The sequence below is a fragment of the Mustela erminea genome, chromosome X (assembly GCF_009829155.1).
Source record: "Mustela erminea isolate mMusErm1 chromosome X, mMusErm1.Pri, whole genome shotgun sequence".
Lineage (NCBI taxonomy): Eukaryota > Metazoa > Chordata > Mammalia > Carnivora > Mustelidae > Mustela > Mustela erminea.
The window spans coordinates 128,392,369-128,405,802 of record NC_045635.1 but is presented as its reverse complement, the minus strand read 5'-3'; the positions used below and the strand labels follow the sequence as shown (position 1 = coordinate 128,405,802).

The 13,434-nt window shown below is 58.6% G+C and overlaps 1 protein-coding gene across 3 annotated transcripts in view; it reads left to right on the top strand.

Moving 5' to 3' along the window:
* The window catches only part of BCAP31 (B cell receptor associated protein 31), a 32,018-nt gene extending 20,193 nt beyond the window's left edge, over positions 1–11,825 (top strand). For all 3 annotated transcript variants that reach the window (XM_032329866.1, XM_032329867.1, XM_032329865.1), the window contains exons 5-8: positions 8,388–8,523; positions 9,323–9,446; positions 10,218–10,318; positions 11,439–11,825. In XM_032329866.1, coding sequence (XP_032185757.1) covers positions 8,388–8,523; positions 9,323–9,446; positions 10,218–10,318; positions 11,439–11,477 — 400 coding nt within the window. In that variant the 3' untranslated portion in view covers positions 11,478–11,825. The remainder of the gene's footprint in view (positions 1–8,387; positions 8,524–9,322; positions 9,447–10,217; positions 10,319–11,438) is intronic.
* The last annotated feature ends 1,609 nt before the right edge of the window (positions 11,826–13,434 follow it).

Below are 13,434 nucleotides of genomic sequence, written 5' to 3'. Positions count from 1 at the left end.
GCCCAGAGGGCTGTCCTCCGAGGCCCCGGGCAGCCTGTGAGGTACGGCATGGGAACCTGGCCTTATCCCCTGTAGGCCGATGAGCTCTTTGCCAGGGTTCTGGGCACACTGAGGGCTGCCTAAACCTTGGAGACCAAATAGGGGGATGTAGGCAGATGGAGACAGCGTCAGGCCTGTGTCCGGCTTGTACTTGGCAGACCGTCGTGCTGGGCATCATAGAAGCCCATCACGGAAGCCCAGCAGCTCTGCAGGTCTCCCGCGCTCCCGCCGTAGGGATCCCAGGGGCGTTGGGAAGAAACAGTGTCTGAACCCCCAGCAGGTGCACACTGGGGGACTCTGGTCTGGGACAGGGCTTGGGACAGGCTGCTGCCAAGTGCAGATTCAGGCAGCTGTGGGCTCCGGCCAGTAGATTACTGTTACGCCCCCGTTTCCTTGGTTTCTGCGTCCCTGCTTGGAGACTGGCAGCTGGCCGTCGTCCTTGCTGGGAGTTTGGCCACATGGCAGCTCCTCCCATGCTGTCTCGAATGTTCAGAGGGCCACAATGTTTTCTCTACTTGTGCTAAAAATGTCAGTCAAGCTCAAGATAGTGCTCACCGTCCAGACCCAGGAAGGTCCACCCCTCTGTGTGTATTAGTAACCCAGATTTGATCCACAGGGGTGGCTGCTTTTCTGCCTGTCCCTCTGGGCTGGGCGCTGTCACTGCGGTCTGCCCTGGCAGTCAGATGGGGCTGCTCTTGAGCCGCTCTGCCAGGTTCCTTTCCTAAATGGCCAGTGACCTGGGGGCTGGGTTGTCTGTTCGCGGGTGATTGAGTCCCTCCTAACCCACAGGGTAGAATTCATCCGGATCCTCTGAGGCAAGCAGGGGGTTCTGCTTTGCCTTTGGGTCATCCCTGCTGTCCACCTCTGCAGATGGCTGGTGCCTGTGTCCTCACCGGGGAGGGGGGAGGGTTGCATGCGCACGCGTGTGTGCGTGCGTGTGCGTGCCAGGCAGGGGCCAGCCGCCAGCCTGGGCTCTGTTGTCATGCCCTGACCCTGGCCGCTTCCCCATCTCCCCCGTAATGACCCACAGAGGCAAGCTGACGTGACCATAGTGGGATTTGGAATTGGGTCTGGGTTTGGGTCCTGGGTCTGCTATTGGCAGTTTGGTAACCTCAGGAAAGTCACTTAACTTCCCTGTACCTTTCCCTGGATCTGTAAAGTGTGGGCGGGGATGCTTGCCTGGTGTTTTTGGTGTGAGGATTGAGGCGATTCAGGGGATGTTCTCCACGTCATTTCCGGCACGTAGGGAGTGTTTATAGTAAGTGGTAGCCGTTCTCAGTATCACCCCGAGTAGCGATAAGAGTTTTCTGGGCTTTTCCGCACTATGTGGTAGGCTGTGCCAAGCTCAGGCAGGAAGTCAAAGAGAAGGCCCAGGTTTGGCCCTCAGGGGTCTTGTGCTCTGGGCCAGGCACGGGGGTGGTGGAGGAGAGTGGGATAGGCCGTGCGGCGGGGACACAGGGTTGGGAGATGCACAGCCTCAGGACACCCGGTTAGATGGTGCTTGGGGGCTCGCAGCACTGGCCAAGCCCTGGAATCGCCTGGGGCTGCTGCTGGATTTGTTGATGGAATAGCGTGACCGAAGGACAGCTCCTCCCACGTGACCGAAGGACAGCTCCGCCCACGTGACCTAGCTTCGGCAGTGGGAGTCCACTGGCCACTTCCATTTTATCTCCTCACCTCCATGGTCTCCTGGATGTGGGTTTTTTTCTTTTTAAGATTTTATGTATGTATGTATGTACAAGAGAGAGAGCACGCGCGAGCTCCCAAGCCCGGTGCGGTGGGGACAGAGGGAGGGAGAGACTCTCAGGCAGACTCCACACCGAGCGGAGCCCCGCGCGAGCCGGTCCCAGGGCCCCGCGATCATGATCTGAGCTGAAACCGAGGCGGCCGCTTAACTGACCGAGCCGCCCAGGCGCCCAGGTTGTGGATTACTGTGAAGCCAATCCCAGATGTCATGTTTACAGGCAACAGGAAATTTCGGTTTATCTCTTTGAAAAGAGAGGGACTTTTTAAAAAAATCATAAGCAACAGTAACATCTGATCTTTAAGAACTTTACAGTAACAGGTTAGGCTTTTTTAAAAGGTTATATTTATTTATTTCACAGAAATATAGCGAGAGAGGGGACTCAAGCAGGGTGAGTGGGAAAGGAAGAAGCAGGCTCCCTAGTGAGCAAGGAGCCCAATGCGGGGCTTGATCCCAGTTCTGGGATCAGGACCCGAGCTGAAGGCAGATGCTCAATCATTGGGCCACCCAGGCGCCCTCCGGTAACAACTTAGGAACATAAACTTGTGACTACTCGCATTCCCTGATTACCGTGTAGGTTTTGGGTTTTTTTTTTTTTTTCACCCCACTCCCCTAGGTTTTGGGTTTTATAGTTTGTTTAAATTGGTATCAAGATAAGGTACCTAAGGGCTTTTTATTTATTTTTATTTTTTTTAAAGATTTTATTTATTTATTTGACAGAGATCTCAAGTAGGCAGAGAGACAGGCAGAGAGAGAGGAAGGGAAGCAGGCTCCCCGCTGAGCCCCAATGTGGGGCTGGATCCCAGGACTCTGGGATCATGACCCGAGCCGAAGGCAGAAGCTTTAACTCACTGAGCCACCCAGGCGCCCCTCCTAAGGGCTTTTTAAACTCCTGATGCTCAGTCCTGTTGGAAGGTAGAGCGATGTGGGTGGAGGTCAGGTGTGGGTTTGGCTTTCCGTTCCACTGGGTTTTTCGCCCCATCTGTGGCTCTGTTGGCTGTTGTCGTTAGTTTCTAAGAGTCGGGCTAGAGCAGCGCTGCAGATCTAGGCACTGGGTCAGTTCCTTACGGAAGTCGTTCTTGCCCCAGGTCCACTCACTGCAGTGGTCGCAGCCCCCGGGGTCCTGTGGGTACTGGGCTAGGAGGGGCTCTGATGACGGGATGGCCCCAGAGCAGGGTGGGGATAGTTCTTTACACACTGTTCAGGAAGGACCATCGGATGTGCGTCAGAGCAAGTACTGACTTCTAGAGTATGGATCGTTCAGCTGTTTGATTTGGACAGAAGAACTGTCTTTGTCATGCTCTAGAAGCAGATGGTGAAGGACCTCCTCCTTTGGGGCAGGGGTGCCAAGCAAGCAGAGATTCCTTCTTCCTGACTCCAAGGTCGCTGAAAGCCCGACATTCCAGGAGGGCCCCTTTCTGAGGCCGAGTGTGGGGGAATGGGGAGCAGGGTTCTAGATGGAAAGGGACCTCTGGGGCTCCCAGCCTGCAAAGGAGCACGCTGGTGTCGCTGAGGAGCTGGGCCTTCCATTTAATGTCATTTTAATTCATTTAGACTGAAAAGGACACATGTGGCTGGTGGCCTCCACATCAGTCAGACAGTAGCTGAAGCCCCCTTTCATCCTTTACTTTGATACCCTGGTCCAGGCATGTTTCCCAGGCTCTGAGCATGGCACGTGGCCTGCCAGAGGCACTGCCTTGTTTCCTTTGGACTCAAGTTACTACCATGCTGGGCACACCTAGGCCTGATGGCTCCTTTCTCCCGCTCCCTCAGCTGCTCCTGTCACCAGGCCACCCGCATATTGGAGTCTGGCTTGTCTGCCCTCGTTCTGTTGCGCTCTGTCCCCAAAATTACACAAGATCTCTCTGCTGGTTTCAGGAAGGCAACAAGACAAAGCCCGGGAAACATGGCCCGCTCCTGTGCCCTGGTTCTCTTTAGTGCTAGGGGACGGGTGGCCGCGTGCTTCCGCTCGGGTCCGCTCTGGCTACCCTCACTGGCTTCAGGGTGGACGCGCACGTCTGGCCATTACCTGTAGCTGCTGGGGCCTTGGCATTTACCCTGATCCTAGTCCCCCACTTCCCTATTTTATGCTAAGAGGAGGGCCAGGCCGTGTGTGTTTGGGGGGGGGCTGTTCTCAGGGCAGCCCTTTCTGGAGACTTGCCCTGGATCTTCCTATGTAAAACTTTCTGTGATTGCAGACTCTCGAAGGGTGTGTGCTTCCTGGGGTTGCTTCTTCCGTTTTATCATTCCACTTTGCCCAAAGCCTTTCCTGGCACATCAGCTGGCTTTTGGGTCCTTGTCAGGGCGGCCTTCTCCGCGTCCGCCATGTTTTCTCTTGGACAGGTGGGCGGGGCTCACCCAGAAGCTGCCAGCAGCCCTGCACACCTGTTGTCTGGCGCAGGGCCGCGGCCAGCCTGGAGAGTCAGCAGGTGGCACTGTGGCACTAGCTTGCGGGGCAGTGGGTTAAAGGGGACTTGCCTGCCTGCTTGTCCCTGTGTGGGGTCCTCCTGACTCAGTGACCCCACTCACCTGAGGGCATGGTACCCAGGAGGTGCCTGGCAAATGCTTAGTGGGCAGGATGGGCAACAGTGTTGGGGTGAGGGCTTGCCAGAACCAGAGGAAATCGAGGTCGGCGCTTGGGAGGACCCTCCCCTTGCTTTTGCCCCACATCCTATTAAGCCATTGTCTGCCCCCCGCTTGCCTGCAGGAGGGAGATGGAATTGCTGCGAAGCACACAGGAACCGTCTCCCCCACTTGCTGTGGTTGGCACTGTTTCTTTAGTGTCCACATAGACAGTCTGTTTCTCCTTCCTTCTGATGTTTACCCAGCCTTCTGCAAAAGCACGAGAGCTCCACTCAGTGTCCAAGAACATCTTACAAGAAAGCTGAGTTGAATTCAGGTATTTGGGGATGACCTTTGTCTGCCAAGGACACATCTAGATCTTAAGGTTTGCGCGTTGACTTTTCCCATTATCACTGGACCCAGATCCTGGGCCTCTTTGTCAGCCTGCTGCCTTTGGGAAACTGCTATGGCTCCCGGGTTCTCCTCTGTTGTCCGGAAATGGATAGCTGGAAACAGTACCTGCATAGTAGTACTCGGGCGGTAGAGCAGAGTGTGTGATGGAGGACAGAAGAAAGGCAGTACCTCAGCCTTTTCTCCAGGCTGACATCTGGGAGGCAGGTGTAAGAACTTGGGGCTCCGTATGTGAGGGGCAGCTCCAGAAGCCTGGCTCCTGGGCTCACTGCTCTTGGCTTGGCCCCGGGCCCCTGGCTTTGGTGGTGAGTGATTCCCCCTGCCTCTTGGCTGCAACTGCGGTCACAAGCCTGACTTACTCGTCAGCACGGTCTTACGTGGCCCTTCTCCGCTGCTGTTTCCTGTCACCCTGTTGCTGCCTGTGTCCTCGGGGAGAGCCAGGGCCCCAGGGAACAAGTGACAGCTTGGAGAGAGGTGGTAAGGGGGAGCATGGAGTGCGCGCAGCGCGGCTGGCCACGTGGGGGTGTGGCAAGTGCTATGGGAGAACCAAGAAAGGGGGGACCCGGGAGGGTCAGGAAAGGGTTTTTGGGGAAGGTGTTGATTGAACTGGATCTGAGTCACTAGAAGAGGAGAAACTACCGTAGATCAGAGTGCGGTGACACGGAGACCCGGTGAGCAAGAGCCCAGTGTGTTCCAAGAGAGGCCAGCCATCCGGTGTTGCTGGAGCAGAGCGTTGCACGGCTGGTGAGGCTGAGGCGGGACCAGCACCGGAGGGTTGAAGCTGAGGGGTGATGTGGTCAGACTGTCTCAGATGAAGGTCGCTCTGGTTTGCTTTCAGAATGTGGATCGCGAAGATGTGTGGTCAGGGGTCAGGAGGAGGTTCCTGGGAGCTGTTACCCAGCTAGAAGACAAGTACTGAGGCCGTCCCCATTGGCAGTGGGGATGACCCGCCCGGGAGATGGTCTGTGTGATGGTGACGTGGACAGAACTGGGTGGGGGCTGGGGGCAGGAGGAAGGGGGGCAAGGGGGCGTGCACGCGGAGTGCGGATGGACCAACGACAGCCTTCAGCAGCACAGTGCGGTGCAGGGACGGTCCGTCCACCGACAGGCTGAGCTGGACTGGGCTTGGGGACCCCCAGGGGCCAGCCTTGAGTAGGCAGTAGATGTGAGGGTCTGGCCCTGTCGGTGATGAGATGGGCGGGCGGTGAGGGTGGCTTGAGTTGGGCGGGGAGTCACGCGAGGAGGGTGGCCTGTCGGCTGTGCCAGGTGCTGCCGAGTGTGCACCCCGAGGATTCCAGAGCCCTCCTTGGAGTGGGCTGTTAGGCCAGCAGTGGTCCTGCTAGTGACTTAGCCGGGCAGGTCCTAGCTTGGTTGCCAGCTGGAGGGAGAGCTCCTTGAGAACAAGTTTCCTGGAGGGAAGGATTGGAGGAGTAGGTCTGACAGGAAGGCAGAAGGCGTGGACTCGGGGCTGGGGTGGGGGTGGGGTGCCGGCTGCGGTGCTGGCTCCTGTCCCGTACTGAGGGAGAGATGGTGAGTTTGGGCTGTGAGCCCGGGCCAGGGCGCCAGAGTGGGCTTGCGGTTCTGGGAGGCTCCCCGCACAGCTCTGGGGCTAGTGTCCGTGCGTCTGCCTGGGCTTGTGGTGGCAGCCGTGGCGCTCCATAGCTGGGGATGGGCTGGCTTGGGGGCAGTGCTGTCACCATCGCCTCCTTGGGTAACCAGGGGGACAGCTGTGGTGGCTTCCAGCTCTGCTGCGGTCCTGCTCACGCCAGCCAGCCGGCTGGCCCTGTTGTGCTGGGGTCACTCTTGGGCTTACTTGCCCCATCTTTGCCTGCTGGGTCCAGCAGGTGGCACACGTGCCCTCCCCCCAGCCTGTCACCATCGGGGAGGAGGAGCCTCTTCCACATTACAGGGATCTACGCGGGGCTGCCCAAGCACTTGAGCACTCAGAGCGTGGAGGTTTGGGAAGTTGGGGCTTAGTCAGACTTGCCTTTCTTCCTGGGTCCCTCCAGTGACTTCTGCCCTGCTGACCTAAGGCAGGTGTGTTGCTTCTCTCTGGCTCCTGGGGTGCGTGGGAGCTCCTTTCACTTCCAGGGCTCCAGCCCAGTGAGGGGCAGGCTGGTGTATAGTCAGGGGCTGAGACAGGGAAACCTGAGCCCTGGGCCACGAGGTCTGGCTGCTAATTTTAGAGAGCACATGTCATTGGAAACTCTCCCTTCCTGCCAGGAACCAGCAGCCTGGCTTTCCCCATACTGTCAGGGGCTCCGGATCCTCTCCGCAAGCAAACCAGGAAGCGTGATGGGCATCTGAGGGCCCCTGTGTGCCCGCCTCCTCTACCCCTCCCCCCCAGGGACTTGTTCCTCACAGGGACTCCGCCAGGGTCCACATGGTGGGCGGGGTGGGGGGCAGCGCACACCATGTTTCTTGCCCCGTGCCCTCGGGCCGTCTGAGAGGCAGGTGTCCACAAGAACTCTGGGAAAGCTGGCAGACCTTGGGAAGGCTGGCCTGGGAGCAGGCATCCAAGGCTGCTTTGTCTCCTCTGAGCAAGCACTTTGCTGTGGAGACACTCAGCACAAAGCAGCGTCTTTCCCTGCTCCCCAGGGGGTGCCTTCCTCATCTGTGGCCAGCCTGAGCCTCTGTCTCAGGTGTGTAGGGAAAGTGCCCGCCCTCCTCCCCCACCCCAGTTTTTGCTGTTTGAGCTGTGCCTTTGTCCGTTACCCTGTCCTCCTACCAGGCAACAGCTCAAGGACAGAGCCGGCTGTCGGAATGGAGCAGCAGGTGCCCCCTACCCCTGGCTGCCACCTGCTTGCCCCTCGTGACTGATCTGCACCTGAGATGTACGCCTGGGCCCTGGTTCTTCCTTTTCTGCTCCCCCAGTGTTGGAAGAGCTCACCATGGCAATGTTGTCTAACAGCTGCCTGTAGACCGTGTTTAGGGAGGGGGCGGGGAGAGAAGAGTCCTTTTTTCTGTTTCTCTCATTGCGCTTGGGAGCGCTTTCCTCCAAGTGGAGAACGGGTGGTGGTTGCAGGCTTGGATCCTGGGTTCATACAGACCGCAGTGGGGATTTGCCTTGGCCGTTTTTTGGCTCTTGACCTCTACCACTTGCCTTAGCCAGTACGTGGGCAGCAGTCGTGCCTCCCCTATCAGCTAGGTGTGAGGATTGGGCCCAGAGGTCGGAAGTGTCCCCAGATGCTAGCTGCTCCTCTTTACCAGGGCAAGCCTGATGTCGCAGCTAGGAAGATGGTGCTGTGGCTTCTTTGGAACATCTGGGTGCAGGCCCTCAGCTGGAAAGGACTAGGTTTGGGGTCCTCTGGCTATAGCTAGGCCTGGTCTGGGGTGTCTCGTCAGTGTGTTGCTTCCTGTGCCTTTGGGACTGAAGGACAGCTCCAGAGCTTTGGGCTGCTGTTTTGGGCCAGAACTAGTCATTCTGGTGGCAGGAGGACAGCTCTCAGGCTCCGCCTTTTCCCTTCTGTTGCCAGACCCAGGCTGGTGGCGTCTTGCTTGGCTGCCCTGGCAATCTAAGAGGACAGGTCTAGGCTAGAGGCAGGGTTGAGAAAGGAGCAATCAAGAGAAGTTCCTGCCAGCCGTTTTCCCTGCTTTCTGCTGCTCAGTTTTCCTTCTTTTTCCATTGTAGCCTGCTTAGACGCCTGGTGACTCTCATCTCCCAGCAGGCCACGCTGCTGGCGTCCAACGAAGCCTTTAAAAAGCAGGCGGAGAGTGCTAGTGAGGCGGCCAAGAAGTACATGGAAGAGAATGACCAGCTAAAGAAGGTGAGTTCTGCCTGTGGGCCTCGGCTGTGTGATGTTCCCTGTGGGCCTCAGGGCCACTGTTGGCCTGTTGGGCTGGGAGTGTGTGACGCTATGGCTGTTGGCCAAGCTCAGGGGTTGGGTAGAAGGTGAAGGGGTGGTTCTTGGGAGTCTGTAGGCGAGCGATCCAGGGACTCGACAGGGAAGGGGGTATCATTGGTGCACCCTTGTCTCTGTTGCTACATCTGGGCCAGACTCTTGCTTGACAGCTGACTCTCCAGTGAGCAGAGCCTTGTGCTGTGAGCCATGGGCTGGTAGGCACAGAAGAGTGCAAGATAAGGCCTGTGGTCTCCTAAGGATTGTATCAGCTGGAGACAGTAGGGACGGGAGGTGGCCAGTCTCGGAAGGCTTGTGTGAGGAGGAGAGGTGTGAGCCGAACTGGGATGAAGGTGGGCGGACGGACCGGATTCATTCATGGACGGGATAGAGTTGCACGGGCAGGGATGACTTTGGGTCTCCTGGCCAGAGTGAGCTGTGGAGTCTGGGGAGAGGAATGGAGGTCATTGGTCAGTTGGGGGTGACTGGCAGAAATCTCCAGAAGAGAGCAGATTGAGTCATTGGCTGGACCGGTAAATCCCGCAGTGCTGCTGAGAAAGAGGCAGGGCACGTGGCCTGGGAGCCCATCTGTGCTGACATTCCCCAAGGGTCAAGTGCCCGAGGCTGCTTGAGGAATTGCACTTGGGGAAGACAAGAGTTGGATCACCTGTTTGCCCGCCTCCCTCCCTCCCTCCCAAGTAACCCGTGCCCTTGGCGTTCTGCCTAGGAAGCTGCTGTTGGCGGGGTGAAGTTGGACGGTAGGGATGCCGAGAAGAAGGTGGAAGAAGAGAACAGGAGCCTGAAGGCTGATCTGAAGAAGCTGAAGGACGAGCTGGACATGAACAAGCAAAGTGAGCACTGACTTCAGCTGCCCCCCAGCCCCTGAAAGTCTGGATGCTTCTGCAGCGGTGGCTGCCCCACTTGTGCCAGACTATGAGTAACAAACTCGCCCTTGGGCTCAGGAGCTGGGTGGCAGCAAACAGCCCTCGGCTCGCACAGCTGCTGGGCTCAGTGGTGCAGTGTCTGTCTCGGGGCCCAGGGGGCCCCAGCTGCTCTGAGACTAACCCCAGAGCATCTCGGCCGGCACCAGGCCTGGGGGAGCGGTGCTCTCTGCAGGTGGCAGCGTCACCAGGGTGTTTGGGGCGGGGACAGAAAGAATTCGGGACACTATCCCAGAACTGCTTGTAGTGTTCCCGAAGAACCTGCTGTGACCCCATCTCCCTTCCTGAAGCACCCCCCCCCCCCGCAACTTGCTTTTTGCTCTCGACTTTGAGGGTGAGTCTGCTCTATGCTGTCTTCTCTCACCATAGCCTTCTCACACTGTCGCATGCTCTCAGCTTCCCTGAAGTCTCCTGCGCCTAAGGTCACTTGGGAGTCCCTCCGTCAAACGGGCCCGGGTGTCCTTGGTATTTTCCCGCCTCCCCCAGCTGTGTTGGCCAGCTCTCCCCCACTTCGGGGGCCCTCACGGTAGCTGGCAGGGGAGCTTTCTGGGGGGATGCTCTCTCGACAGCCTTAGAGGGGACACGTTCAGACCTGTATTTGGTGTCTCCGGCAGCTGGGTTTTTTTTCTCCCTAACCCCGTCTTTCTGTTTCCTTTTCCTCTTCATCTGCATCATCCCCAGAATTAGAGAAGGCTGAAAACGAGGCTCTGGCCATGCGGAAGCAGTCTGAGGGCCTGACCAAGGAGTACGACCGCCTGTTGGAGGAGCACGCGAAATTACAGGTCAGCCGCACGAGTAGTCTGCTCTGTTGGAGAGAATCAAAGCCCCCGCACCCCTGCACCCCCGTACCCCCACACCCGCACAGGCCCAGAGCAGGCCCATCCCCGACTAGCCTGCCTCAGCAGAGCCTTCGAGAAACCCCAGGAGCAGGCTGGCTGCTTTCTCTCCCGCTCCCCCTTTCTTCCTCCTTTGCTGCTGACTCGGGGTCTAGAGAAGAGCCTGCCGAGCAGTGCCAGTCTGGGCCCAACAGCTAGAGCCCTTTCTTGGGCAGGTGGGTGTGGCTTGGCAGATAGCAGCCACTTGCTAAAGTGGCCTCAGCAGTGCGGTGCGCCCTCTGTGCTGTGCCTGCCTGGCCTCAGCCCTGGCATCAGTGTCTTTGAGAAGAATGCTTTCCCTTACACGTGCACCTGGTCTGTGGTGCGGGGGCCCCTGCGCTAGTCCGGATCTGTTGCAGGGAGACTCTGTGGCGGGCAGCCGGCCTTCTGTACGTGGGCTGTGGGGCTGATGCAGGGCTGGGGCCACCCTCCTATCCCGTCCCTGCTCAGGACCTGAGTCCTCAGACTGGCTGAATGTGGAAACTCAGGTGGCCTAGAAATGAGGTGTGACGGCCTGGCAAATACCCTTAAGTTCTGACAATTGGCCTTGTTGCTTGGTGGCCTGGATTTGGCCACCACAGTGGGTGAAGAGGCATGACCCGGCCCCGGAGGAGGACTGGTGGTGGCCTCAGCGGAGGGGGGCTCACTGGCAGGACCCACAGAGGATGTACATGCAGAATGCAGGGCCTGAGCTGGGACTTGGGAGGGATTGGAATGCCGGGCCTGCCGCGGGCCCAAGATGGTGGTTGATGTGGGGCCCTGCGGGTTGAAGGGAGGCGTGATGGAGGAGGCTCCCGGCTGCACCTCCCTGGTTGGTGTTAGGGTCACAGTCTTCGCTAGAATGGGGCCACTCCCGCCCTGGCAGGCCTTCGGGTGCTGCTGTGGGGGTGGGGGGGCTCCTTGCTCCCCTGGTACCTGTCACTTGGGGAGAAGGCAGTAAGCTGGGCCTTTAGGGTGGAGGGGCCAGGGGCTGAAGGTGAGGGTGCATCCTGTCGATCCCTTGCCTTGTGGTTTCTGTCCCTTCCAGGCAGCAGTAGACGGCCCCACGGACAAGAAGGAGGAGTGAGGCTGCTCCTCCCCGCCTGCTACCTGGCCTGTGCCTGCTGCTGCCTGCAGCCCGGCCTCCCGGGTACTTCGGTTCGCCCCCTCCCGCTTCCTGCCCCCTTGCGCACCTTGCAGTTCGCGCTGTGCCGGCGTACCGCAGGGGACCCAGTTGCCGCCCACTCAGGATGAGTTCACGACCGTCCTGGCAAGCCAGGCATGAGGCAGGCTTTGCTTCCCACTGAGTTGAGCCGTTTTTGTGTTGCGTGTTGTTTGGGGCTCCAGGGCCCCTTATCTCTGGTCCTGCTGGAGGGTCAGTGGAGCAGGCCTAGTAGAGTTTCTCTTGGGGGCAATAAAGGTTGTTATCACGTGACTGTGGTTTGTGTGTGTAATTGGGGCCACCAGGAGGCCACCACCTCTTTCTGCCATCATGGGAGTGACCAGGAAGGTGGGGGCAGGTAGCTCTGATAGAGAACCCCAGTCTTTGGTCCTGGAGGCTTTCAGATTATTTTTTCTTCTGGAATGTTCCAACCCGTAAAGGTTCCCTCATCTCAGGCTAGGCCCAGGCTCATTTGCACTTGCTCTCTCTGTACCTTTGCCTCCTGCTCCCCAGGCAGGCCGTGTTTTAGGACTCCTTGGGTTAGGGTGTGTCTGACCTGTTGGGTTGGCCACTGGGTCCAGGGACTCTTGGGAGACTCTGTGAAGTGCTGGGGCTTCCGGGTGACAGAGTTGCCTCTCTGAGCCCTGTTCATCACATTTTAGGACAGGTAGAAGGTGGCAGGGTGCCACGAGTCACTCCCTGCCTCACTTCCTCCTGAAGGTTTGCAGGATGACCTCTGACTCATGTCTACTAAGAGAGGAGACCTGCCCTTGGCAGTGACCTCTGGCTGGCTCAAGGTACAGCTTGGTGTGGGGGAGGGTGCCTTCTATGCTACCTGCAGCCCTGGGAACCATCGAGCGTGCCTCCTGGCTTAGCACCTGCTTTCTCAGTGGTGTCCCCCTTGGTGGTTGCCCCCGCCAGCTAGCTTCAGTAGGTGGCCTCTCCCGAGTGGGGCTCGTAGTGTTCAGGACCAGCCCGAGAGCCCGGGTGGCTGGGGCTCCTATGGCCTGTCTCCCATGCTGCACTTGTGCTTTGCTAGCCCGGAGAACGGGGCAGAGGGAGCAGGTTGGAGGTGTTTTCTTTTGGAACTGTGAGGCTCCCAAAGATGTTAGTGCTAGTGGCTAGCTTGTACTCACACACCGTCTAATCCTGCCGGGCCTGGGCCAGTGGCTGCCTTCTCCGGCGTGCCCTCCCCTTTCCCATGATTTCACGAGCCGCAGGTTGGCATCTGATGGGGCGTAGGGGTGGGGGACTGTGGATGGGTGAGGCTCTGTGGGTGCTGTGCTGTGCTGAGGGATAGTCCCGTTTTTCCAGGAAGTGTTCCCTGACTCCCCTGCCGTCCCTTGAGCTCGCCCTTCTGTGAATCTCTAGAGGCCGGAGTCCAAACAGTGAGGCTGTGGGTTCTTCCCTGGCCAGCTTCAGGCGCTCCCTGCACCCCTGTAGTGTCGGGCCCTGGGCCAGGCAGAGAGAAGAAAGCCGCAGCGCACTGTTTCTGGTGTATCCCATCTAGCTGGGGCGGAGGGGGCAACAGGTCAGCCCTGACCAGAGGGCCGCTCACGGAAACTGGCACGCGGGTTGTTCGAAGTGCTGTTTCCTAGCAGCTCTCCGCCCTGAGTAAGCCTGTCGTCCCCCCCCCCCACCCCACCGCCTTGCGCCCTGCCCATGGCTGTGGTGGCCCCGTGCACATCAAGTCCTGGGCTGGCTGCTTTCCTTACCTGTCTCCTATTAGGTGGCCAGACCCCATGTCCTAAGCCCCTTCCCCAGAGGCAGATTCCAGAGTAATGGTGACTGCCCACTGTTCTCAGGGCTCCAGCCAAGCAGTCCAGCCTCTGTTGACATCTCTTTATGATGTTGATGTTTTCTGAGTCTGGTGGCATTGGGG